The sequence below is a fragment of the Thamnophis sirtalis genome, unplaced genomic scaffold (genome assembly GCF_051295495.1).
Source record: "Thamnophis sirtalis isolate CommonGarterSnake01/CBP01778 unplaced genomic scaffold, rThaSir2_p1.2 scaffold_7, whole genome shotgun sequence".
Classification (NCBI taxonomy): domain Eukaryota; kingdom Metazoa; phylum Chordata; class Lepidosauria; order Squamata; family Natricidae; genus Thamnophis; species Thamnophis sirtalis.
In genome coordinates this window covers 65,429,889-65,456,365 of record NW_028261387.1, presented here as the reverse complement: position 1 = coordinate 65,456,365, position 26,477 = coordinate 65,429,889, and the positions used below count along the sequence as shown (strand labels likewise).

Here is a 26,477-nt window from a genome sequence, read left to right as displayed (position 1 = left end):
TAGGATTCAGCCAGTTCGCACCTATTCGGGAGAACTGGTTGTTAACTTTCTAAGCAGTTTGGAGAACCGGTTGTTGGAAGAAATTTTATTTTGTCCCCCCCCCCCCACTTTACAGGGCTAATCCTGTAAGGAAGGCAGGAAGGAAACATTCTGGTGTTGTTTCTAGCCTAATCTTTATTTCCCTCCTTACAGAAACTGCCTCTCCGGTTAACCCTTTTGACATTATAACAGCTAAGGCAAAGCACCCATCAACGTGAGGGATGTTGAGTTGACCACACCCACATGGTCACATGACCACTGAGCCACGCCTACCCAGCTGGTCATTAGGACAGAGAACCGGCTGTTACATTATTTGAATCCCACCACTGATCTAAACCTTGAATTACATTCAGAAACTGGCAACTAGTGCAGCTTGCAAAGCAGACGTGTTACATGAACATTCTGTCTGAAAGGCCCCTCCATCTAGGAGAGGGAGCAACAGATGTACCAGATGAAGTTGTTCATTTTTGTTCAGTTTTGAGCCATTCAGTTTTCTTAGGAGTGAGCTGGAGATGATTCCTTCCCATCCAAAGCCACACAGGCTCCAGGCAATGGTCTAACTTGACTAGCCCACTGTAGAAATATATAACAGAGTATCATCAAACCAGCAGATAACTTCATCCAATGATTTATTGTAGAAGTTGAAAATTTGTGAGACAGAGTAGAATGACGTAGCACCCACAGAGGGGGGGGGCTAGGGAGCTACCTACCCCTCAACCAACATCAACGGAAAACCAGCTCTAAGGAAAGGAAGATAAGCATCATAAAATGGTGCCCCCAATCCATGCACATACAAGGGCAATATGAGCAAAGGCCCCATACACCTACCCATTCCTGGCAGTGACTAACCCCTCAACTGAACTGCCCATTAGATCCTCAGGAAATATCCCAAGCTCTCACTGAAAGCCCACTGAGTCATCATTAATATGCACCACATTTTCTCACCTGACTTAATTTTTAAATATTTTTAACTAAAAATAAATATATAGGAAGATGGTATCCTGCAGAGCAAACTATCAGCTTCTAGCATCATTTTTATTTATAAGAATCTCTAGGGCTCATTTGTGTTTTATATGCATTCATTTTAAGCAATATTTTCTTTTAGAAATGTGTCCACTTGACCAGTAATTACATCTCTGCCTTTTGAGCAATTTGTTGGAAAATATATGTTTTGTAGTTATCCACAGACACCATGGTAATTCATGAACAAGATGGTTCTATACCATGGTCACAACTTTCTGAGATTATTTACAGGTATACATTCTCATCCTATGCTGAGTGAGAAGGTAAACTGCAAGGAGAAACAATTATACCTTCTTTGGTTCCATAGAGGAAGCATGGGAGATAAATGAAATCAATACAACAAAGATTCATGTGTTACTAATTCAATGCACACATCGCAAAATACACTAATTGAATTTCTTAATCCTGCTCTCTTTTTCTGATTATCACTCTGTAGCAGACAAAAATAAATGCAACTATTGGAACATTTAATGAAAGTATTGTACATTTTCTTTGGAAAATGTTCCAAATTACCTTTAAACACTAAAATGTATTTCTGCAAACCTCAGCTCAAAAGACCATGTAACTTCATGGGAAATGCCCATTCCCTTTTGTCTGACCTGCCAGTTTTCCTATAAAAAACCAAACCTGAGGGGGGGGGAGAGGGAGGGAGGGACTTACACAACACAAGGGCCAGGAGGAGACCCTCTGTTGTGGACTGATGTGAGTGTTACTTTTGCTTACCTCCTGCCCCTGTTCTGGAATCTTTCCAGGGCACCTGATGGTATAGGGCAGATGGCAGGGGGTAAATATATTGCTGCTAATCCTACAATTCACAAGGTCCATGATTCACATCTTGCCCCAGTTCACAGTGATCTTATCCAGTCAATGTCATTTAGTCTTACAGCCTTTCATTGGAAATGCAAGAATAAAAAGCAAGGAATAACATTTTCTTGAAGAATTTTGAACAGTATTTTGTATGACTGCTAAAGTATCATAAGCATCATAATGATGACTAGTACCATTATCCCACTGTGTACTGCCATGTCTTCGAGAGGTTAAAAGAAGCACAATTTGATGTTGGTAAAACAACTTGAAAATGACTAGTGCCTTTACATTCTTTTTGCATTTGCTCTCAGAGTTGTCCAGTGAAAATTTGGCTGAGGAGAATTAATACACCATAAAGCACTTTGCATAAGCAGCATACCACTGTAATTTATTACTCAAAGAACAATTAAAGCATAATATTTCTTTTCTGCAATCTACGCAGTCAGCATTCTGTTTTACAGCATCTTAGCAGCTTGGGTTTTCTTGAGGTTTGCTTTTGCAATAAATTATTCAGCATTTTAATTATTAATTGGTTAATGTTTGTTACAAATTCAGAAGATAAAAAGGGCTCACTAAGTACAAAAATGCAGTTGGCTTCCTTGTGGAAACAGGAAGCAATATGTTTTTATGCAGTGTGCTCATTCACACACATACAGATCTTTAGCTGTAGACATCAAATATCTTAATTGCTTTTATTAAAATGGTGTCATAAATCCTGAAAGCTTAGCATCTAATGTTAAAAAAATAATAGTGTATTCAAAAGCCACATGAAAAACCATCCAGAAACTAATTACTAGATCTCACTTCAGTCTCTGTCTATCACTACCTGCTTTAAACCAGCTAATTTCCTTAACCATAGTGGCTTTCCATGTTCTAATGCAATCAAACTAAGCATAACAGCACAACTGAATTGATCCTTCTTTGCAATAACCACATTATTCAAGGGAACTTACTCTCAGGTGACTGTGCATTAGATTGTAGCCGTGGCCTGCAATTAACCTATTTTCAGTGTATATCAGGTAAAGACTTTTTATTAGGGTACAATTGTGGTTGGAGAACACAATGGTGGTTAGTTAACTGTTTCCAGATATCTGGAGATATGACTTGTCAAGGGCTGACGTGGCTGACTTCATCATGACATTCCCATGTCATGTCAATCCCCACATTGCTGTGGGGGATTTGTAGATTCAAGGCTTGCTGGAGGCTGTCTACCTTGCCTGCAATTTTATTTAATTATTATACTATAAAAATTAACGTTTCAGCAGGCAGAAGACAATCCTCCTGGGAAGGTTTAGTGATATAATTATTATGGGGGGACACCAGGAGCTTGCTCCAGGAGGTTATCTCCCTGTTCCAGGCAGAGTCTTTGAAGAGTTGAGGAAGTGAAATGTATTTGAATATATGGGTGCTGCATTATTACGGTCTTTGGAGGTGAAAGGGTTCCTGGGACTGTGGATCCTTTGCTCAAATTTTAGTTGTTTCTGTGATGGGGAAGTAAGAGTCGAATCTTCCTCTGTTTTTGTGCCTTGTTAGATTTAAAGTTAGGCTCCAGTAATGTTGCAGGGGGCTGATCTGGGTTCTTTTCTTGTCCTTGAGTATATTTTGGGGTGTCGGGTTGAGCTAGAAGTAGTTGCCATCTTGGTTTGCCCATTATTTCTTGGGGTTTTCTTTTTTTTTTGCCAAAGGCACTGAAATATAATTCCTGTCTCATATTCTTTTTAACCATTTTCCTTTTTTTAAAACATGAGAAGCATCTATTTTCAGTGAAACAGATGGCACATGGTTATTACTGGGACAGAAAGCCAAATGTGACGCTGTGGGAAACTTACAATGTGGCCACTGAAAACTTAGAGAACTCTGAAAACAGTATGCAAAATAAGAAAAAGAGAATATCATATGGAATCCTCTATTTACTTACAGACCCCCCAAAAAGCCCACCCCTCAGAGAACTCAATGAACTTTCCTTTGAGTACATAGTTCCCCAACAGAGCATGTGTTTTACAGGCAAAGTTTCCCTATCATGAGAAGGCTGAGGAAAACCTGTCCTATGTGTTTAGAAAAAGGAATTTCAACATGACAGCCAGCATCATTTGTTTGGCTTCCTTCCTATCTCCCTTCTATCTACTGATCCCATCTTATTTACACAGAAATACTAGAATCTGGTGATGGAAAATCATTAACATTAGAGCAAGATGGCTTAAAGACTGTGTGCCAAGCAATACCTGCAGATGCTCTCCTTCTACTATCTCTTTCTCTCTGTCTCTCTCTCCTCTCCCCCCTCTCTTGTCTCTTTCTCATTCATATATTTTAATTACCCATCTCCCTTCTAAAAGCAGGACCTCTGCTCATATGTTCCCCTGTCACTTCTCACCTCAGAACTCTGGACCACAATTCTGATTGGCAGAGAAAAAGTTGAGTCAGCTAACATAACAACAGGGCTTCCACATGGCCTGTTCAGAGTTATCATATTTTGTAGTACAATATAATAATTGCAAGATACATTGTCTGAATAGCACCTCCATAAGACCAATGTTTAAAATTATATAGAGCAGATTTTTATAGATTTAAACAATACCTAAGCCTAAAACATGATATGTTTTGAAAAGCCTCAAATAATGCTAGTAACTATAATCTTGAAATGAAGGTAAGTCAGCAATTGATCATTTCCATTTTGCTTCCTTCTGCAACTGTCTCCCTCAAGTTCTTATTAATCATCTCATACAAATATTTTTCCCTTTTTGTGTGTGTTTCTGCAGCAATTTAGAGACGGAAAAGTTGTGTGGTAAGTACTCAATAACTACTCTTGCTGTGGAATATATACTTCCTAACCTTCCTTGATATATTTGGGGGTGGGGTTTTTTGCCCACTTCTTGGATGTGATCTATTTTTCTTCCCAGAATACCACATTGGACAAAAGTTTGCTCTTTCCTCCAGCATGGTGCTCTAGAGATGTGCTTGGACCATTGCTGTCAAAATTGTCAAGTTATTCTAGATCAGTGATGGTGAACCTTTTCCGGACCAAGTGCTCAAAGTGCACCTGAACCCCCCAAAATGCAATGCACTCCTGTGCATGTGCCCCACCTGCTGTGTATGCACGCACAACCCCCCCATGCACCCCACTATGTGCATGCATACATGACCTCCACATGCATGCATGGCAACCACCGTACATGTGCCCCACCCCCACGCATGTGCACGTAACCCCTCCCCCCACATGCATGGTAGAGACCCGAAGGCCAGCTGGCCAGTGGGAGATATGCACGCATGCGCATTGGAGCTGAACTGGAGCGACTGCTCATGTGCCAGCAGAGAAGGTTCTGGGTGCCACCTCTGGCACGCCACATGCCACAGGTTCACCATCATGGTTCTAGATATTTAAAAAGTGCCATATTTATGACCCTGACCTGTGCTATTCTCTAATGCCACAGAAATTGATTGTGATCATGAAACACAGATTATAGGATAATAGAGCAGAGGTGGGAAATTGATGTTCCCAATGAGAAAATCTCATGGGCCACATGAGAAACTGGGACTGTTATGGAGGGCTGCTGCCATAGCCCTGCACTCAACATCCTACTCCCTGCCAACACCAATACTAACACCATGGGACAACAACACTCTGGGACAGCTCAAGAATGTGGCCTGAAGGCCATAAAATACCCAGGAATGCAATACAGGCATGGTGGCATGGCCAGCTTGACGTCACTCCTGTCGGGGGCGCCTGTGGTGGCCCAAGCACTCTGCCAGAGAAAACAGGCTCCTGGAGCTCCATTTTCAGCTCACATGGCCTCCTACAACCCTCTGCCAGTGAAAATGGAGCTCCATTTTCACTAGCAAAGGGTTGCAGGAGGCCACGGCAGCTGAAAACAGAGCTCGGGAGCCCATTTTCATTAGCACAAGCACCATGGGCCGGTCCTTTACTGTTTCCAGGATGGCCCCATGGACCAGATCTAAGTACCCTGTAGGCTGGCTCCGGCTCCTGAGCCTTGAGTTTGATACCCCTGACATACAGTGGGCTAAATTTATGCTATGCTGAAGAGAAAACTTCTTGCTTCTTTTTTCATGAAGTGAGCTGGATTGTTTGTTAATGCACAGGACCCTGGGAAAATCTCCCAAGAGGGAAATAAAGGGAGCCTTGGCTGTCATTTCTCAGTGCTCAGCTATTGGCTAAACTCAGCATTGCACTGATTGTCTGAAGGTGCTCCCTGGAAGTTCCAAATTTTCCTGAGCTGGGAAGATGGAGTAAGAAAACTATAGGTTGTATTTAAAATATTTTGAGAAGGACTTCCAAGTGGAATGGAGGGTTGTGTGGTAGAATACAGTAACAAAAGCACTTTCCTCCTTTCGGCTGCAGATTATTTCACAGAACATCTTGGAGAATACAGAAATGTTTTGTCTGCCCTGGAGCAACTCAACATCGCTGTCTTATCAGCTATGGATAAAACCAAACTGGTAAGTGTGTGTTCATTTATTATAGATGGCTTTCCTTAGCTTCCTTTACCTTCTTTTGAATATACTTGGTGCAATGTAATGGACATCAAACTAAGATATATTCCAAGTCTTCATTGCATTCATGGGAATGTGTATTCCAGAAATCAATCAAGGGAAAATTAGTTTAATCAGTTCCAGCCTAGGACAGGGCTTCACAAAAACAATTAGCTAAACGTCTTTGGGTCATTTACAATATCCATAGTTTTATAAGTATATAAAATGGATCATTTTTCAATTTTAAATTGCTCTCATACACATAATGTCCAGGTTTCTTTTTGTAATCCTAAGCATAACTACTAAGGTATAGTCTTATTTCAGAAACATGAATTGGACAGCAGAAGAGAGAGAATGGCATTCAGAATGCTTGTAGGGGGTTACTAATAATAGAAAAAGATAGATGTGTGGGTTCCAGATAGTTTCTATTCAATGAAAAAAATAACCTGGCTCAATAAGACAGCAATAACACATACTGAATAGTTATGGAATCCAAATGGAGAGTTATTATAGAATGTTAGCTTACCACAAATTTGATCTTTCAGATGGACCTGGAACAAGAAAGTACCACCTATGAATTCAGAACTCTATGTGGTTTTCAAATCTGTTGGTATAAATTCCACAATTCCTCTAAATGTTGCCACTGAGTCTTAATTTATAATGTAATGGAAAAATGAATTTACATAAATGAAGAGCAATTATTTTGGCAGTTTTCAGTTGTTCAAATTAAATCAGTTTTAGGTTTGAGTCCCATACAATTTTTTTTCCCTTGGGCCTTGCCATGTTTTTGCTGCAGATACTGACGCATGATTCAAAGTCCAAATGAAGTCTTGACCACGAAAAACAGAAACCAGTCATAATGAAAGAAAAAAAGAAAGAAAACTCTAGAATATTAATGGTCTCACTTTTTATCCATTGCCAACAGCAGTTTTATTTGGTAAATGGAGTAGGAAAAATGTTCATAATTTACAGCACATACATTGCATTTGTTGCTAATGGATCACACTAGGTTTTGCACAGTGAGCTGAAGGTTGTGTTTCCAAAGAAGATGGGGCCAAAGTTTCAATTTTCTAGGTTTCTATTTTCCTAGGCATCTTAAGAGTTCAGAAGCTATCTTCTCAGAGAAGCTTCTGGGAATTGAAAAATGTTATGGTGGGTCTGCTTTAAAGGACCAATTAAATAACCATTGTATTCTGCTCTAAAAATGACAGTGATATATATTCAAACTTTGACGGAAGATTATTTTGTCTGATTATCTGATTGTGTAGCATTCCTTCTCTTCTCTGGATCACAGATCAACTCAAAAGGAAGATGATACAATTCCAATAATATTGTTTCAGATAGTCTCAAAATATATTGGAGAGGAAAGAATAATACATAATAATTCTTGAAGTTTTTTCTGATAAAATTCCTCTATAAAATAAGCATGACACAAAAGTCATATCTGAATAAAGTCCTTTCTATTTGAGTAGGATATTTGTTTATTTGATCTAATTAAGGACTACGTGTATGAAGTAATATCCTGTTGTTTTGAAAACAAACTTTTAAATAGACTATAAACAGAATGGCTAAAACAGTGTTTCCCAAACCCTGATATTCAGTGGCCTAAAGAATAGCTGGATATTGTTAGAATTGTTATCCAATGTATCTTGATTGCAGTAGCTGAATATTGTTGCTCTGGAACTTAAACTACCATATAATAAGAAATGTTTAAATGAAGCTAAATCTATATCCTATGTTTACATTAGTTCTGTGTCAATATATGATTTCACATAATTTTATTGATTTTTTTTCTTTTTGAAATAATGAGAATGGGCTATAACTTTATATATTTAATATTTACACTTTGTATCTGAGGAATCTCCATTCAAATATGAAGCTAGCTAAGAGTCTTCTCTTGAAGGACTACAGATCTTCCCAGCTTTTATAAAAGATAATTATGTTTAGGTAGCTTTTGGGTTAATAGTTTGTTTCTTGCAGGATACTTCTTCAACTTTCAGAAAACAGTTATGAAAATATAACGTATGGCTCTACCTTGACTTTAGAATTTATTAACATAGTAATATTGTAATAAATTGTACTTCTCTGAATATTAATATCATATAAGTTACTTTTGTCCATAGATTTCTCTCTTCTCAATTTCATATTTAGAATTATAATCAACAGACTTTTGGTTGAATAGAAAAAACAACCACAAGCAGAAAACAAACTCTGGTCTTTTTCTCTTCCCCATTCATGTCTTGCTATAGCTCCATTTTAATGAATGGGATGATAGTCTGAATATCACTGAACCTATCTTAACCTATTTAAATTTCTTGTGCACATATGCTGCTCCATGCTCTTGATAGTCTTGTTTTCTCATCCACAAGCTTTGAAAAGAGCTGAGTGAAGCTGCCATGGAACCCCCAAGCCAAACTGCTGTACTTCTTTTGGGAGAAGCAAGAATGTTAATAAAATACTCTCTCCCACGGAATAAAGCATTCAATTCCAAGCGCATCCTCTCCGGAAAACCAGGAAACAACGAAGAACCTCCGGATAACACAACATTATTAATGATTTCTCCTTTGATCTCATCTGGAACCTTCTGTAGACTTTGGAAAACCAAATGATGAAGCCCTGGATACCTTTGGCTGAGCAGATGGGGTTTGAACAAGGGCTCTGGGCAGCAAAAACGTTCTTTGTCTATTGTTAACAAGTGCCCATCAGGGGTCTCAATGCTCACAGATTTATGGCAAGTTTTTTCTTGCAGATCCCTTTTGTAGTCCATGGACAGATAGCAGTACTTTTTCTTAAGTTGCGTAGCCATCTTTTTGTTCAAGGTGCTAAGAAGATATACATTGTTAGAGCTACTGAGCAGCAAGTTATGCATGTATTTGCAGAGACCATTTCCAGCCACATCCAATCGATAGATCCCTTCCATACATGTTTGTCCGGAGTATATCGGAGTAACATGGGAAATCCCTGCCCCAGCTTCTACAGCCAGTCCAGTAACTCTACCATAATAACAGAGTGAGAGGAACCCTGTATTGGCCACATACAAAGCAGGGACACTAAACCCTTCAAAAAACACCTCTGCCATCTTCTCTCTGTTTGTGGTTGGACAGGAAGGGGAATCACTTGTCAATATGGGGTGGTCCTCAGTGGAAACTTGCAACCCACAGTAGAAGAGATGGCTCCATAAATTTTCCATGGCTTGCCAATCTATTATAATGCCATGCTTTAGCGGTTGAGTTTGCAATTTTTCACCACTGAGAGAACAGGCAGGATGATAGATAGGAGGAAGAGATGCAGTTTTCATCACAATTCTTGGCTTTTCTTCACCTGCAAAGCCTGATCGACAGAAACTGCTGCCGTTGTCTATTACAAGGGCGACTTTCTCCATAATCTTGCACTATGCCTCTTTCTTGATTTCCCAGATGAGAAAATAACTGGAAAATAAAAGAAAGGGAAAAGAAGTCAAACTTTTAAAAATGCATTTGTTGTCTCAAATAAAAATGCATTTATTATCTGGAAACTGCTGTGCTTTTAATCACTATTTGATTGAGAAAAAGACTAAGTATAACTGAACAATCCTACAGAAGAAATACTCAACATTCAGTGTTGAAGAAAAAGAGGGAAATTGTTTTTAACCTCCCCCTCCCCACATTGGGATTGTTTTTATGTGGTAGATAAATAAAGCAGAACCTGCTTTGGAAATACTTTTGCTGGAAAGTGAGGTAAAATGATATAAATAAAAGAATAGTAAAACGTCATTTCAAATATAACAGCACAAAAGTTTTTTTTAATGCAAAGTGATATGCTTCTGTATGGACCAAAGAAACATTAACTGACATAATATTTGTCAGCATTGTTCATAATGTGTAATATTCCCATCAGAGTTTAGAGATTGATAATTCTTAGCAAAATTATGAGGATTTTTTGGTCCTTTATGTTAGGTTTTTTTTCACAAAATGGGATGTTTATTCAAATCACTGGTTGAAAATATAGTTCATATTTTAAGTTTTCAGGTAAATTTACCTTTGGAATAAATTACAGCTATAATACAATTTTTACAAGTTATTGATTCAACACCTAATGCTTTATGTGTGAGGGATATGTCCAGTGGTGAAATTTTTTTTCAATTTTTTTTACTACTGGTTCTGTACGTGTGACTTGGTGAGCATGGCAGGCGAAAGATACTGCAAAACTTGCATTCCCACCCCACTCCTGGGGGAAGGATATAGTAAAATTTCCACACACACACACTCTGGGGCCAGTCAGAGGTGGTATTTGCCGGTTCTCCAAACTACTCAAAATTTCTGCTACCGGTTCTCCAGAACCTGCCAGAACCTGCTGGATTTCACCCCTGGACATGCCACAGAAGCCTTTCTAACACTGCAAGGAATCCAGAGAAATGTGCTCTCATTTTATATTAATGATATACTGTAATATCACTATACTCCATGACATAGTCCTTAATACACTTAGAATGTTTTATGGTTTGCAGAGAATATGTAGGGAAACCCATGTCAAGAATCCTGCATACTACTTCCCAGATGCCCAGGAGATCTGCAAAAATGCAGATGGCATCTCACACATTATGTGTCTTGCATCCCGAATTTCCATCCAGATATTTTTGCGAGATAAACAACTCTTGTGTTATTTGTGGAAAAGTAAAGTCTCCTATGGCAGTCTAACAGCATGCCATCCTATTTGCACTGTTCTGTCACAATCAGAATCTGAGAAAGTGGAGTCTATGAGGCCTCTTTTTCTGAGGTTCTGATTTTAGTGTGGGGCTTAAACAAACTTACCTCAGATTTACCTCTAAATCCACATGGAGGTTATTGGCACCATGTAGAGGAGGGGCAAGCATATACAGTTCAAGAGATCTAGATTATGAAGCCAGATTGTTTGGAACTGATACGTTCTTCAAGCCAGGGAAGGTCTGATTAGAAGCATCTAAGTTTAGGAGAGATTTAACCACTGGAATATACAAGTAGACATAACAGGTAACTAGGATTTCTGGAAACAATTTTTCATCCTACCTGACCTCCAGAACTCTCAGCGTTAATTTCTTACAAGGAATCTTTTTCCTTGAGATTCCACAAAACTTCTTTACATCTGTTGTATTGTATTATACCTTTGATACATGAACAGAGTTTTATTTATCTTTCTAGAATCTAGAGCATCCTTGTTTGAACAGATTTATATATTCACACTCTCAGCCAATCTCTACTCTCATTCTCTTTCTTAATATTGTTAATATTATTATCTCTTAATATCCAACAACCTCAATTATTTTCACTGCAATTGTAATGTAGTGATTAATAAGGGATGGAATCTGTTCTGACCCATGAAATCTGTTCACTAACCTTTAACAACACTTCTGGAAACCTCTAAGTAAAAGAACCTTAGGAGAGATGTTGGCCAAATTGAGAATCAGTAGTTGATGGATGAAGATATTCAAACTTGCTAGGAATTCTCAGATTCCACTGAATTTTTCACCCAAGAAGAATTCACTTTTATGATGTCATCAGATTCTATAATGCCTTCTTTCCCCTCTCTTCATATATATTTCAAAAGTATTAATTCTGTTTGATATCTGGCTCAACAGTGTTTTTTATTTTTATCCAACTAGTTTGCTCCCCATCTTTTCTCCACAAAGAACATTTTTCTTGGGATTTCCAGGTAGACTCCTATTCAGAAACTAGCACGAACCAAGTGATGAAGTAGCTAGACTAGGAAAGCAGAGATTTAGATTCAAATTCATCCTCAGTCAAGAATTCAGTGAATGAATCCTTGGCCAGTTTCTCTATCTCAGCCCAACGTATTCCACAGATTTCTTGTTATGGGGAAAAATGCAGAAGTTTGGTATCTATGCAAACTTGAGTTTTTAATGGAAAGTTTGGATATAAAATATATCCAATTTTTAGTTCCAATCTTAATATTTCATAATGTGTATTCAGATTTTTTATTTTTAAAAAGCCAGGTATAATATATATAATATATTCAATCATATTGTAAATAGAAGGTGGCAATATTAACAGTATAAGCTAAATATTAACATGAAACTGGTTACAAATAATGAAATGTCTCAGCAAGTAAGAAAAAAGGCTTCCATGTGTCATAGTTGGCATTCCATAAACAGGTCCCCACTACTTCCTTATTTATTTCCATCCCCTTATAAATTGTATAGGAGCAGCCCATAATGCAATGAACTTCAGTCAGAAGGAAAAGCCTGACAATTGTGTTAGAGAGAGAGGGAGGCAGGGCAGAAGAGAGGGAGGGAGATAGATGTATGAGTTGGAAAGGAATCTTATAGGTCAAGACATTATATTGTCACCATGGTCACCATTGAACATCATCCTGCTGAACTTGGCCCAGCATTCAAACCTGCCAGATCATTTGAAATCAAGATTTTACCCTCTAAATTGCTAGCTGATCACCTTGTTTTAATATCAACTGCAAATATAATAAGTATCCATTCCATCCCATCCCATTCTATCTTTATAATTTATAAACTTGTTGACTAGCACAGGCTGCCAATGGAGCCCTGCAGGACTTTAATTGATACTTCACTCTAAGATGATGCAGCATCTTTAACAAGCACAATTTTCAAACACTTGCAAATATTCTGGACCACAGTACTCTTTAGCTCATGTTATCCACACAAAAATATCATCAGAGGCCTTATGAAAATTTTTAGTGGCCCAGCCTCCATGTACCAGTTCTTGCAAAGTCCTAGGTGAGATCAAAGTACATTGTTTGTTTGTTTGTTTGTTTGTCAAATTGTACAAGATAACAAGTGTAGGTATGAACAACATGAACAAAGGAAGTAAATACAGATAAATGGGAACAGTAAGACAGAGACAGTAATGGGCATGCTAGTGTGCTTATGCACGGTCCCTTTATGGACCTCTTAAGAATGAGGTGAGGTCTATGATAGTTTGAGATTGAAGCTGTGAGTGTTTGAGGCTGTAACAATGGAGTTGGATAAAGCATTCCAGGTGTTGACCACTCTGTTGCAGAAATCGTATTTTCTGCAATCGAGTTTGAAGTGGTTTACCTTCAGTTTGTATCGATTGTTTGCCTGTGTATTATTGTGGTTGAAGCTAAAGATGTTATTGACAGGCAAGACATTATAGCAGACAATTTTGTGTACTATGCTTAGATTGGAGCACAGGTGGCACAGTTCCAGATTGTCAAAGCCCAAAATTTCAAGTCTGGTGGCATAGGGAATTCTATTGTGAGTAGAGAAGAAATACCGCTGAACCCGCTCAATCGTGTTAATGTCCGATGTACAGTGTGTATAGCTATGTAGCTATAGCCATGAATCTTGAGAATTTTATGGCATAGGTAGGCATATTTTTTTTGGCTGAGGATCCTTGTTGATGGTTGGCTAATAAAATGTATGGGAAAAAGGAAGGCACAAATAGGTTCAGCAGTACATTGAGTCAGGCAAGTATACTGTTACCCTTTATGCGTATTACACATATACGCATTGCCATTTTGAAATATATACTTTCCTTCTGGAAGAGATACTGATGTCTTTTTCCCTCAGCATATACCTGCCTATCTTTCTCTCTTTTTCACAAAAATGCACATAGATAAGTACATCCGTCTGTATAAACAATTTCCCCCTGTCTTCTCTTTGTCACATAATTTCTGCAGAATGGTTTCCTCACAATCATTATTTCTGGTCTGTCCTTTCACTGCAGATGTGAGGAGATTTCTAGAAAAAAAGGTGGTGCTTGTAAAATTGGCATTAGATGCAAAAACAGTTAAAAATGAATAGAGACGCTCATGCATTGATCAGGCCTGGTGTTACAATTAAGCGAGCAAGACAGTTGCCTAGAAAGGCAGATATTGAATGTCATGGAAGGACAACAAATTGTTATCTACAATATTTTTAGTGCTAGGTTTTTGCTGATAGAAATAGAAAATTATATTTTGAGGTAGGGTTCCCATGTGTGCCTAATTTAGGATCATGAGCATCTTAACTTGGGGGAGAACAAGATAACATTTTCTACTATGCCTCAGGCAGCAAAATGTCTCAGCTGAGCCTTAACCACAGAAAAGACCTTCATCAGTTGATGGAATCTATTGGCTATTGTTTAGGCCACGGGAAATCTCTCAGTGGTAGTAACAGTATAACAAAGTCAGAAGGGACCTTGGAGGTCTTCTAGTCCAATTCTCTGCTCAGGGTCTAGATTATAAAACACATGCTGGCATCTTCAGATTCACCTCCTACTGCATAAAATTGAGAGTTTTATATAAAAACTATTGTAAAAGAATTGTACTCAACACTTAATATATCTGCGATGGATTAATCCAGGTAGGTATAAAATGCTCTGGATTCCAAAATTTCAAGTAAGGCACAATCTCTTAATCATCCCCTGTTCTTTGTCCCTAACAACTACAAATTATATATGTAGAATATATAAATTTACAAATCAATTTCAAATTGCTTAGCTGTTCTTACAAAAACTGAAATAAAATGTAAGAATCCTCCAGTCACAAAGTCAGTGGTGGGTTTCAATTTATTTTACTACTGGTTCGCTCGTGTACAGGAGCATCTAGGTGGATGGGTGGAGCCTCCCGCCACCGCCACTACCGATTCACCCGATTCGGGGTGAACCGGCAGAAATCCACCTCTGCACAAAGTGGTTTGAAATGTGAATTTGTGTGTTAGATAGTTTAGATATTTATTGAAATGTTAAATCTCTGTACAGGTAGTCCTTGACTTACGGCCACAATTGAGCCCCAAATGTACATTGTTAAGTGGGAAATTTGTTAAGTGAGTTTTGCCCCATTTTATAACTTTTCTTATCATATTTGTTAAGGGAATCACTGCAGTTGTTAAATTAGTAACATGGTTGTTAAGTGAATCTGGTTTTCCCCATTGACTTTGCTTGTCAGAAGTTTGCAAAAGGTGATCACATGACCCCAGGACACTGCAACCATCATAAATATGAGTCAGTTGTCAAGCATCTGAATATAAATCATGTGACCATAGGGATTCTGCAATGGTCATAAGTGTGAAAACAGGACAGGAGATAGGAGCTGACATCGCAACCGTACGATGTGTGATCTCGGAGCTCTGAGATCGCAGTCGGGGTTTTTCGCCGCTGGACGGTCCTTTTGGACCTAAACCGCCCTGAAGAGACATTGACAGGGAAGAGTACGTCTTGTTGATCTCAGGAACATCGCAAAGTCCCTGATTGATCCAAGAGACGCTCTTCTTGCCGACAACAAAAGCGCAGCCAAAAGCTGCTGAAGTTGGGATAGCTCCGCAATGGGAAGAAAGCAGAAAGAGAACGTGTGTCCATCTGGTGAGGAAATTTTATTGTTATAAAAGAACAATAAAAAAAATCAAAAAATTGGTTTTTCTTCTATTTCTTTTTTTATCTATGTATTAAATCATTTTCTTTATTTTTATAATATTGGTTTGGATGTTTTTTTCCCCTCTTTATTTTGCTCCATTTAAGAATTTTATTTCTTTTAAGTCTGGAATAAAAGAAGATATAAAAGTAATATAAAGAGGGTAGTGATATCAGAGGGAAAAGAAGTTGCACTGCCACTTGGAGGTTGGAGGTTGAGTCCTGTTAATATTGCTTTCTTTTTTTTCCTCTTTGATGATTTTGACTTTGCACTTCAAATTTAGCAATTTTAGCAATTTAATAAATTTGTATGCCGTCCAATCCCGTAGGACTCTGGGTGGCTTACAGAAAGATAAAAATAAAAATTAAAAATACAGAGAGATACAATTTAAAAAAACAACACACCATACATTCCGTTTAAGTGGGGCTTGTTCAACAGCCCCAGGCCTGCCGGAACAGCCAGGTTTTAGTGGGTTTTCGGAAGGCCGAGAGAGTGGGAAGGGTCCAGATCTCTATGGGTAGATCATTCCACAGGGCTGGAGCAGCTACAGAGAAGGCCCTCCCCCGAGGGGCCGCCAGCCGGCATTGTCCGGTCGATGGCACTCGGAGAAGGCTTCAGCTTGTTTCAGCTTCAAAGGCTTCAGCTTGTTTACAGAAGAGATGAGAAGAGCATGAGTTGTTTATGCAGGTGCTTTTTGGATGCTTCTTTGGCAGCTGGAAAGAAGTGAAAACAAAACCTTGTTTTGAAACTAGAGTGGCAGTGTTTACTAGTTGGATGAGTGGCACAGCTCCAAAAAGAAACCATAACATTACAACAGATTATGTTTAAAATTCAAAAATTAATAGAAACAACAGAGAGAATTGAGAAGAGATTGGAAAATATAGATTGTAATGCAGTGAAATTCGATGGAAGAGTTGAAGATATTCAGCAAATGGAAAAAGTGGAGGTTAGAGTCCTAAAATCCCAGGGGAGAAATGAACAACGAGGCAAGATAATTGTGGATACTGACAGTGAACTGAGTGTGGTTGGAGATAGAAAGAGTGGAACATGGAAAGGGAAGATAGATGGAAAGGAGCTCTACCCCAGATTTCAAGGTATAGAAGAAGAAGAAGAAAGAGAAGAATTGATGGATTCAAGGAGAGAAACTTTGACAAAAGCACTACTGATAACCAAAGATAAGCTGATTAAAGAATTTGATGGAGGATCTTGAGATTTTACAAGATATGTAAAAAGCAACAAGTTGCGAAGAGAAGTCCTCAATACCTCAACGAAAAAGCTACCAATGCAGGCAAACAAGCTAATAGTAAACAACAGACTAACAAAGAAACACCAAGACCACTCCCACCAACAGTGACAGGGCAAGCCAGAAGTACATGAGACCAAATTACACACCCTTTTAGCGCTCATGATGCTACCTAGTTCGATAATAAAATATCTGCAAGAAAACAACCCAGCTCAGAGAGCACCAAGGACCTCTCAATATAAAATCCAATATGAAGGGACCTAAAGGAAATATAATTCTCAAGAATTTTTCAGCTTTTGTCACCAGCTGTTTATCTCTAAGAGTGTTAACTGAACTGAGGCCTTTTCACTGCAACAAAGAGGAACCTACAAAATGTACCCCTTTGAACCTTAACCTCAATCAGTGCGCTATCAATTTAACCTTTAGTATCTTTAATATCTCTAATATATGCCTACGTAGTTGCAGTAAGAGATTCAGTTTTCTTCCCTTTCAGTTTTTGTTTGTTATATTGCAGTGCACCAGTGAGCACAACGAATGTTATGTCATCTTACTATTAACTGTCAACAAAATACAGGAATTTATGCATGTGAGGGGAAAAAAATCCCATGCTTTAAAAAAAAAAACTATGCACTCCTTTAAGACCATACAAAATATGACAAGTTTTGAGTTGCTCAAGATGGTTTATTGCCTTCCCATGTTTTGGAGGTTTTCATTTCCAGCCATTGATTCGGCAACATCAGATGTTCATTCACAGGCCAGGTTGTCCCCTCATGCCTATTGGATGTATGGTGTACCAATGTTTGATTTTATTCTTGGCAATCGCCGAATCTCCATCTGCGGTTGATTTCTCCGCTTCAACCAAGAAGAACAAAGTAAGAAGTTTCTGCATCTTCCGCATTTCACAGTCTCCTCCTCCTCGTCGGGCTGCTGAAGGAAATGGCAATGAGGGGCTGGTTTTGTCTCCACGGCAGCCCCTCAGCTCTGGTCGGCTGTAAATATTTACCCTGTTTCCCAGGGGAAAGGAGAACAGGGGGAGGACTTTTGAACCATGAGCCAGTTTTCCAAGAGGAGGCAGCAGCACTACCTTGACCTGTAAGCAAAACAGAATCTTCCTAATAAATGGTGGCCTTCTTTTCCCAGATGTCATGAGCCTCTCTAATCCTTTGCTACAGCTTGGACTGGGCACTTTTTTTGCTTTAGGTAGAGTCTAACCCAGGGTGTCAAACTCAAGGCCCTTGTGGGTGGAGGGTGCTTAGATCTAGCACACGGGGCTGCCCTGGAGACAGTGAAAGACTTGCCCCTGGTGCCTCTGCCAGCAAAAGCAGAGCTCAGGAGAGCTGCAGGCCCTCTCAAGCTCCATTTTTGCTGACAGAGGAAGCTATCACAGCCGAAAACAGAACTCGGGAGACCTTTTTCACTGGCAGAGCATTCAGGGTACCACAGGAGCTCATGACACAAATGAGGTCAAGCTGGCCATACCCACCCTGGCCATGCCCACCCCGGCCATTCCCACCCTGGCTCCCCTGAGGACAAATATAACCCTAATGAGGCCTTCAATGAAATCAAGTTTGACACACACACACACACACACACACACACACACACAGGGTCTAACCTTTTTTTTTCTAACATACTACTTTAACATTTTTTGAGGGGGAAAATTGATTAACATCTGGTTGCTCTGATTAATAATTCAGATAATTAAAATTATCTGAAATAATTAGAAGATTTAGGACAGAGGTAGGCAGAAGGTACATTATAATCTACAGTCTGATTTATGGTTGTTTTACCAACAGCCTTTATTTACACATGCATCGGATTAATCTGTAATCGGCAGGATCACAGGTGTGGATTTATGCATATACATGGCTCATCTCCAAAAGATGACTTGGTAAAGCAAGAAATTGTTTCTGCTATATGAAATTCCATACAATATTTAATTCCTTCTTTAAATCACTAGAAATTGGGAGGCATTTTTATATCTCATCTGCATTTTTTAAAAACCAGTAATTTAGTTCTAGTTACTGGTCATACATACAGTAAAAAGATAAGGATGTTGTGGCCCGCCAGCTGCCAGCGGAGTTGGTGGCAGACTCAGATGATGAGGAGGTTGGAGAAGAACTTGGGCCAGTTCTGGAATCTGAGGAAGACTCTGATGGATGCTCAGCATTGAAAGCAGAGATAGAGCCATGGCCGTCCAACATTTCCCAGCCCCTCGAGAGGCAGCTGCCTTTGGAGGCTGGGATAAGTGGGGAGGAAAAACAGCTGGGGCCTGTTCCAGATGCATGTATATGCAGAGCTATTAGGAGACAACTGAGGACAAGGGATCGATTTGAAAGCAAAGCACATGTGGATGCTGAATGGCCCCTCCCTGTCTGGAGAATAAATAGAAGGAAAGGAGAGTGGTGGTTATAGAAGACAATCATTTGGATTTTGGAAGATTTGGCTCATCGTGTTTTGTGCCTCAGAGACTGAAGGATTATTTCCTGGACTTTTCGGTATGTAAATGCCACTAATTCACAGGAGATAAATAAAGAGGGTTTTTTGGGGGGACAAGGAGTCTATTTCTTGTTTCTGCTAAGGCTGAGTCAGAACAAATGATTCCTTAAATTGAGCTTTAATCTTGATGACTTGGTGTTTCAGCCGGATTTATTGTTAGATTTATAGAAATGTTTTATCATTGCTTTTTCTTGGATATTTTTTACTTCCCAATTAGTTTGCAGCCATGGGATCTCTGTAATCCAGATCCAACCCTATTTAACTTTTTGGGAATTAACTAAGGTAAGCTAAATGCTACTGTGATTCAGAGAAAATTAGGGAGTGTTGAGGTAGGAATTTGCAGAAAATGTTTAGAATGGCTTTATAAAGGAAGTATAAAATAATGTATAGGAAGAATAAAGCAGTGCAGATATAGGATGACAAAATCTGTAATGCAAATCTAGACAAACTTTTTGTTGCAATGGGGGAGTCTAGGTAAAGAGCCTATAGATCTCTATTGCAGGAAATCAGGAATGTAACACAAGAAAACAGGTTTAAGCAATTGGTAAGATATGATTTGATAGCATGAGTTTGATTGATTATATGCGATAAAGTCTTTAATTCCTAGCAATTTTTTATTTTATTTTTATTTTATTTATATCTCATCTTTCTTATTTTTACAAATAACTCAAGGCAGCAGACATAACCAAAGTACCTTCCTCCTCATATTTCCCCAACAATAACCCTGTGAGGTGGGTTGGGCTGAGAAAGAATGATTGATCCAAAGCCACCTAGCAGGCTTTCATGCTAAGGAAGAACTTGACCTCATAGTCTCCTGTTTTCTAGCCAGATGTCTTAACCACTAGACCTAACCAATGGATGGATGGGTAGATGGATGGATGGATGGATGGATGGATGGATGGATGTATAATCTATCCCTAACCTATTCTTTTAGGTCTCCATAGTATGAGTATAAAGTATTAAGATGCCATTTAACTGTTCCTAGATATAAAAATCTAGATGGACATTATATTAAAGAGTTGCACCCATAGAACAGAACTCATGCTTTAGCCCATTCTCCAGACAGTATTTTCTATTCAACCTCTACTTGTCTCCTTTCTTACTTTTAGTATGACTTGAAAGGAGCGTGTTTGTGATCTTGGGTTGCTCTGAGCAAATACTATTCCAAGCACTTCTATAATTTGGAAAACCTCTACAGAAAGATGCATATTGAATCAATCTGGAGAGTTTTCTATTAAGATTATTAATTTGTGTATGAAATTGACAAAAGCAGGGAAAGTATGAAAGATTGATGTAAAAGTGGAGCACTTGAGCTAATCTTTCTCTACCGTATTGGTGAACAGAAAAAGCTTCTTTATGCAAACAACTAAAATCAGGCAGAAAAAACAAACAACTGAATAGTGTTTCACTGCTATTTGATTACCATACCATGTGGCCTTTCAGGCATCTTTGGTTTTGTCGATACATATGAAACATACGCCTTAACTATATCATGCTACAGATATAGTTTGGGTTGTATATTGTTTGCTGAGCCGCCAGATTTTAGAATATTGTAGGCTTTCAAACACTTTTCTCTAATCCTGCCAGAAACTTTGCAGCTATTTTTGTAAGATCATTTGAGCTACTCACTCACTATCCATGAAAATTGTGCCAGTGAACAAGACACGTAAAAGTCCTGTTGTGATCATTGTAATGTTTTAAGTAGGTTAAGCATTGTATTTTATGCAATACTAATTTTCAAGCCAGAAACATCATTGCATACTTTTGGGGGCCAATTCACCTTTAGGGTTCGCAGGGATTCAGGAGAACCTTTAGCTAACATTCTGTGCAGTTTGGAGGAACTCAAAATCCCACTTCTGGCTGGCCTAGCCCATCCTGCCCTGTCCAGGAGTCCCCACACAGCCCATTTTGGATGCAGGTAAGTGCAGGGTGCGTGTGGAGGCTCAGGGAGGGCAATAAATGGGCCTACTGGAAGTTCAGAAAGGCCAGAAATGGGCCCATTTCCAGTCTCCAGAGAGCCTCCGGAGTCTGGGGAGGCTGTTTTCGCCCTCCCAGAGGCTTGAGGAAGCCCTCCGGAGCCTGAGGTGGGCAAAACCACCACCCCCATTATGCAGGAGGCTGACTAGGCCACACCCACCATGGCCACACCCACCCATCAACCAAGTAGAGAACCCCTTGCTAAAAATTTTCAAGCCCAGCCCTGCCTAAATACTATTTTTCTATACATTTTCATATAAATAAATACAGCTGCCTCATTCTGTGTTGCCTTCCAATAATCAATATTTTTTCATCTTCAGTTTTTTCATTCTTACTTAATCTTGTCTAGATTGTGTTTCATAGTTTTTTTTTTATATTCAAATTGATAGCTATTCCTTTGCTACATGATGTACTAGTGATGCTGTTTCAAAGTTTGTTCTTTTTACTTCTGATTTATAAATGTTTTGTTTTGTGTTTTGGAAGCAGAGTATGAAATGTTAGGTAATGCTTACAAACTAAAATGATGTTGAACATTGGGATATATTATTAACAACTGCTATTTAGAAACTGCCTTTTTTTACATGTTGGAAGAGACCTAGGCAAAAGAGAATGCTAAATATTGCAAGGTCTTTCTGTGCTATTACAGTGTTTCTTTTTGGGCTTTCATTAAAGGAATAAGCTTGTTGCACTTGGGGAAGGCTTGCATTGTAAAATTTGCTGCATTGCTCTGGCAAAACCCTCTATTTTGAAGATGTTTCAAAAGCAATGTGCTTCTTTGTTTAAAAGCAAAGTGGCTACACTGCTTCGCTTGAGGCCTTTCTCTAGCAGTTCCAGTAGCCCAAAGAGACTTCTCCATATGTACTTATAAAAGCAGAGAAGAATCCTCTGTTGCTTCCAATTACTGGAAATGCCAGGCATGGTGTAAAGGTAACATAAACAACAATATTGCTTCTTTGTTCAATCTTACACCTCCTTCACTTAGGAAGGATGAATTGAATGGCTTCCACATCACAAGTGCCTTGATCAAGACAAAGATAAGTTGTTTTGCAGAAGTTACAGTATGGATGCTTTGTTGAGTCAAAAATGATCTGCGCTTATCTCATTATCTGAACAGCACAAATGCACATCTTACCCTATTTCCCTGAAAATAACAACCTCCCCGGATAATAAGCCCAATCAGGCTTTTGAGCTCATGTGCTAAAATAAGCCCTCCCCTGAAAATAAGCTCTCCCCCAAAATATTGCAACACAGCAACAGCCATGAGGTGCCATGCTCACCATCTCCTGCACCTCAAAAATAATGACCTCCCCGAAAATAAGGCCAAGCATTTATTTCGAGGGCCAAAAGAAAATAGGACCCTGTCTTATTTTCAGGGAAACACGGCAATTGTTTATTTTGCATATCCTATTCTACTGAAACTTCCAAGAGAAAGGTCAGTCTCAAAAAAATTAAGTATAGATAAGAGTCATGAAATGCAAAAGGCAACAAAACTTACAAGCCAAGTGCAAATAATTAGAAAGATTAAAAATCAATCCAGACTAGGGCCACAAAACATGGCTGTAACATTCTGGACAATGGCTAGATGGCAGCATAGAGTTTTCTGTATTTCTGTTGCATCAATCAGTCATAGGCCCAAATCTTTAGGCACAGTCTAAATAGCTTGGAAAAATGTACTTTCCTATCCAACTAAGTATATGTCTGATGGAGATTTTTGGTCATTACTAAGAAGTTGTCAGCCACAGTACCCACCCACATCACCTCCGACAGTAGTAATAATTCTCTGCTCTCATTAGGCCAATATTACAATGCTTTCTCAAGGTGCAGGACTAGAACTAAAGACTTCACCTTTCAGAATTCTCAGTACAGACATCTTTGGTTGGGGAGTTCTGGGAATTGAGATCCATGTATCTAAAATGTAGGGCATACAGGTAAGGCTGACTTGTGAGGAAGTTATGGGAACCTAGAAATAACAAGTCCAAAGAACCCCAAATAAATAGGTCAGCTAGTACTTACAGTGGCCTGGTCTTTTTTAAGGAAAATTAGAAGCCCTCTTTTTTCTTTGTTTTTTTCTTGGTCTGTGTTCTTTTCAGTCTTAGGTCTTTTAAAATTCCTGTGGGAGGTGTTATTTCCCATCCTACCACCAAATAGTGGTCTTTCCTCCTTGGGAAGCAATTGTAGCAATGTTGCTAGCAGCTCTATCTGAACCAGATGCTCTAACACCAGGAACAATTATGATGTCATGCAACTTCACTAGATGATCTTACAATGGTTGAGGTATATATTACCAAGCACTTTTAAGGCTGTAATCATAGGTAAACTATGCTAAATGGCCTTCCCAACATGATAGTTGAGAGACCGCCTCCTGCCAATTACCTCCTCGCGACCTATTAGATCGCACAGATTAGGCCTCCTCCGAGTTCCATCCGCCAGTCAGTGCCGACTGGCAACTACGCGGAGGAGAGCCTTTTCAGTAGTAGCTCCGACCCTTTGGAACGATCTCCCCGTGGAGATTCGTACCCTCACCACCGTCCAGACCTTCCGCACAGCCCTCAAGACCTGGCTATCCCGTCAGGCCTGGGGTTAAAGATTGCAATCTGCCCCCACCCGAATGATGAATGTTGTGTTCTATTTTTAATTATGTAGTGTTTTATGTCTCGCTGTCTGGTATTCCCCTCCCTATGAACTGTAAGCCGCCCTGAGTCCCCTCAGGGAAAAGGGCGGCCTATAAATAATAAACCTATAACCTATAACCTATAGTCTTGATTAGAGTCCCAAGTATCTGGAGGCTGGGGAAAGTTCCTTTTTGTTGAACAGCAGCAAAAAGCTGGATAATTTAGAAAGAAACAACAACAATATCAAGCCAATCCTCCACATTTTACAAATTAAAATAAGGAACAGTGTTTCATTCCATTTCTAACCTTCATATTCCCAGCAACTGAAAGCTCTATTCCTATATGATGTTTTTATTTGATGTTCTGTGATAGCCTGGCTCCACTAATTTAAAAGGCTAATACTATGATGACATTTTGATGTATTGTTAAGTTTAGAGTTGAGGAAAGCTATTCCTATCAGAATGTTTAAGTCTTCAATATACATCAATTGCTGATGTGTAGAAAATATCACACTTTACACAGTTAGTTAAGATGATTTAAAAGTTTTATTGGATATTTAGAAGGGCACATGAAACGCTTATAAACAGAAGAACAGGGACACCGACACCCCCTAAACTGCACCAAAGATGTTACCTAGCCTGGTAATGAAATATTCAGAAACCAACCCATGAGCTCAGAGAATGAACCTTCACCCTCATAATCCAATTTATTAATCTGTAACTACTAAAAATCTTGTTCCCATAAACTTTAACTTGGCAAAATGGTGCATCATAGGGAAACCATTTTTGAACCAAGGTACCTCAAATGGGCTAACTTACAGAATGAGTCCTGGAATTGAAATTTTGGCAATTTTTACATAAAAAAACATTTTATGACATAAACGTTATCATAAACCAGTTTATGACATAATACAAAATGTCATAAAACATTCCCTGTGTTGATGTTTGAGTGTGCTATGCAGTGCAACATGAGCTATATTCAAGGCAGATGCATCTCTGAATGTATCCTAACTTTTCCAGTTAATGCAGTAAATTAGAATTTCTGTCATCGTTTGAAGGCATCGAAGAATCTAGCAAGGAAATATGTCTGAAAGCATGACCCAATGGTCATAGGTTGTGTAGTGGTTAATAAATCAAATGTCTTAATGGATACATTCACAAATAAAGCAATTGATCTAATAGTCATCTGGATTTTTGCAAGCTGGATTTGATAGAAATATTGCTAATTATAACTAATAGCAGAAAACACCTGAGGGTGAGTATCAGTTCTGGGCTTAATGTTATGGATCACACACTAGAAATGGATAAGCTATAAAGCTAAAAATATTGCTACATTTCAGTTCTTAGCCATTCCAGTCAACCTGGCCGTTATTAAGGAGCGCGCACGCACACACACGCACACACACACACACACACACACACACACACACACATACAGAGAGAGGGGGGGGCTCTTGCATTTTAACGATATACTGTATTTTGGGGAGTACGACGCACCTTTTCCTCTCAAAAAAGAGGCTGAAAAGCTGGGTGCGTCTTATACACTGAAGACAGCATTTTTTTGCCTCCCGAAGCCTTGCCCCTTCACCAAAATGGCCGTGTATAGCTTGTAAGAGGCTTTTAGAGAGCTCCTAGGGGCTGGGGAAGGCAGAAATGAGCAAACAAATGGGCCATTTTTGCTAAGTTTTGCCCCTCCAGCCCCCAGGAGCACTCTATAAGCTTCCTAATGCCCTTTTTTGCTCCCCCCCCCAGGAACACACTACAAGCCTTCTAAGGGCTATTCATGCCCTTTTTTTAAAAAAGGGGGGCCCATTTTCATGAAAAACGGGCCATTTTTAGGAGGTTTGCAGAATGAAAAAACTTTTTTTAAAAATTAGCCTCTTCAAAACCTTGATGCATCTTATAGTTTGGTGCGTCTTATACTGCGAAAAATACGGTACATAATTTTGTAATGTGGCACTTTGACATCTCCAAATGGGTCTGTTGCCTGTCAAATATTTAAAAGTGAGATTTTTTTAGACATTTGTCTTCAATTTTCATTTTTCAGTGGTACCCACCATACAAAACTGTGTGTTAAAATTTAAAAAGTTGATTTAGGATATTATACACCGCCTACTAAAATATATGGTGCAGATTGTCCTTGGGTTATGACCAGTTATTCAGAACCATTCAAAGTTTCAACAGCATGGAACGGGGGGGGGAGGGGTTATGATCAGGCTTGGAATTCCAGCCATCACAGCATTCCCAGGATCATGTGATTACGAACTTGGCATTTGCTGCCTGGTTCGCAATTACAACACCACAGTGAGATGAGGTCACGTGATTGTGATTTCCAATAAAGCCAAGCCAATTGGAAAGCCACAAGAAAGTTGGAAATTGCTTCTTCTTCCACTGGTTTACTTTGCCCTCCTTACTCCACGGTGTCTGCCCACA

At 39.1% G+C, this 26,477-nt stretch overlaps 1 protein-coding gene and 1 long non-coding RNA gene across 2 annotated transcripts in view; one reads left to right on the top strand and one right to left on the bottom strand.

Annotated features, from left to right (window-relative positions):
• NECAB3 (N-terminal EF-hand calcium binding protein 3) overlaps positions 1 to 26,477 on the top strand; it is a 99,212-nt gene that overhangs the window by 54,027 nt on the left and 18,708 nt on the right. Inside the window, exons 4-5 of the mRNA XM_087720319.1 lie at positions 4,626 to 4,651; positions 6,224 to 6,321. Of these exons, the coding sequence (XP_087576445.1) occupies positions 4,626 to 4,651; positions 6,224 to 6,321 (124 nt within the window). The remainder of the gene's footprint in view (positions 1 to 4,625; positions 4,652 to 6,223; positions 6,322 to 26,477) is intronic.
• Positions 17,618 to 23,544, bottom strand: LOC148044700 (uncharacterized). Its single transcript, XR_015697406.1, has 2 exons — positions 23,447 to 23,544; positions 17,618 to 18,047 (listed from the first exon to the last, which is right to left on the bottom strand). It is a non-coding gene; the product is annotated as an uncharacterized LOC148044700 (long non-coding RNA).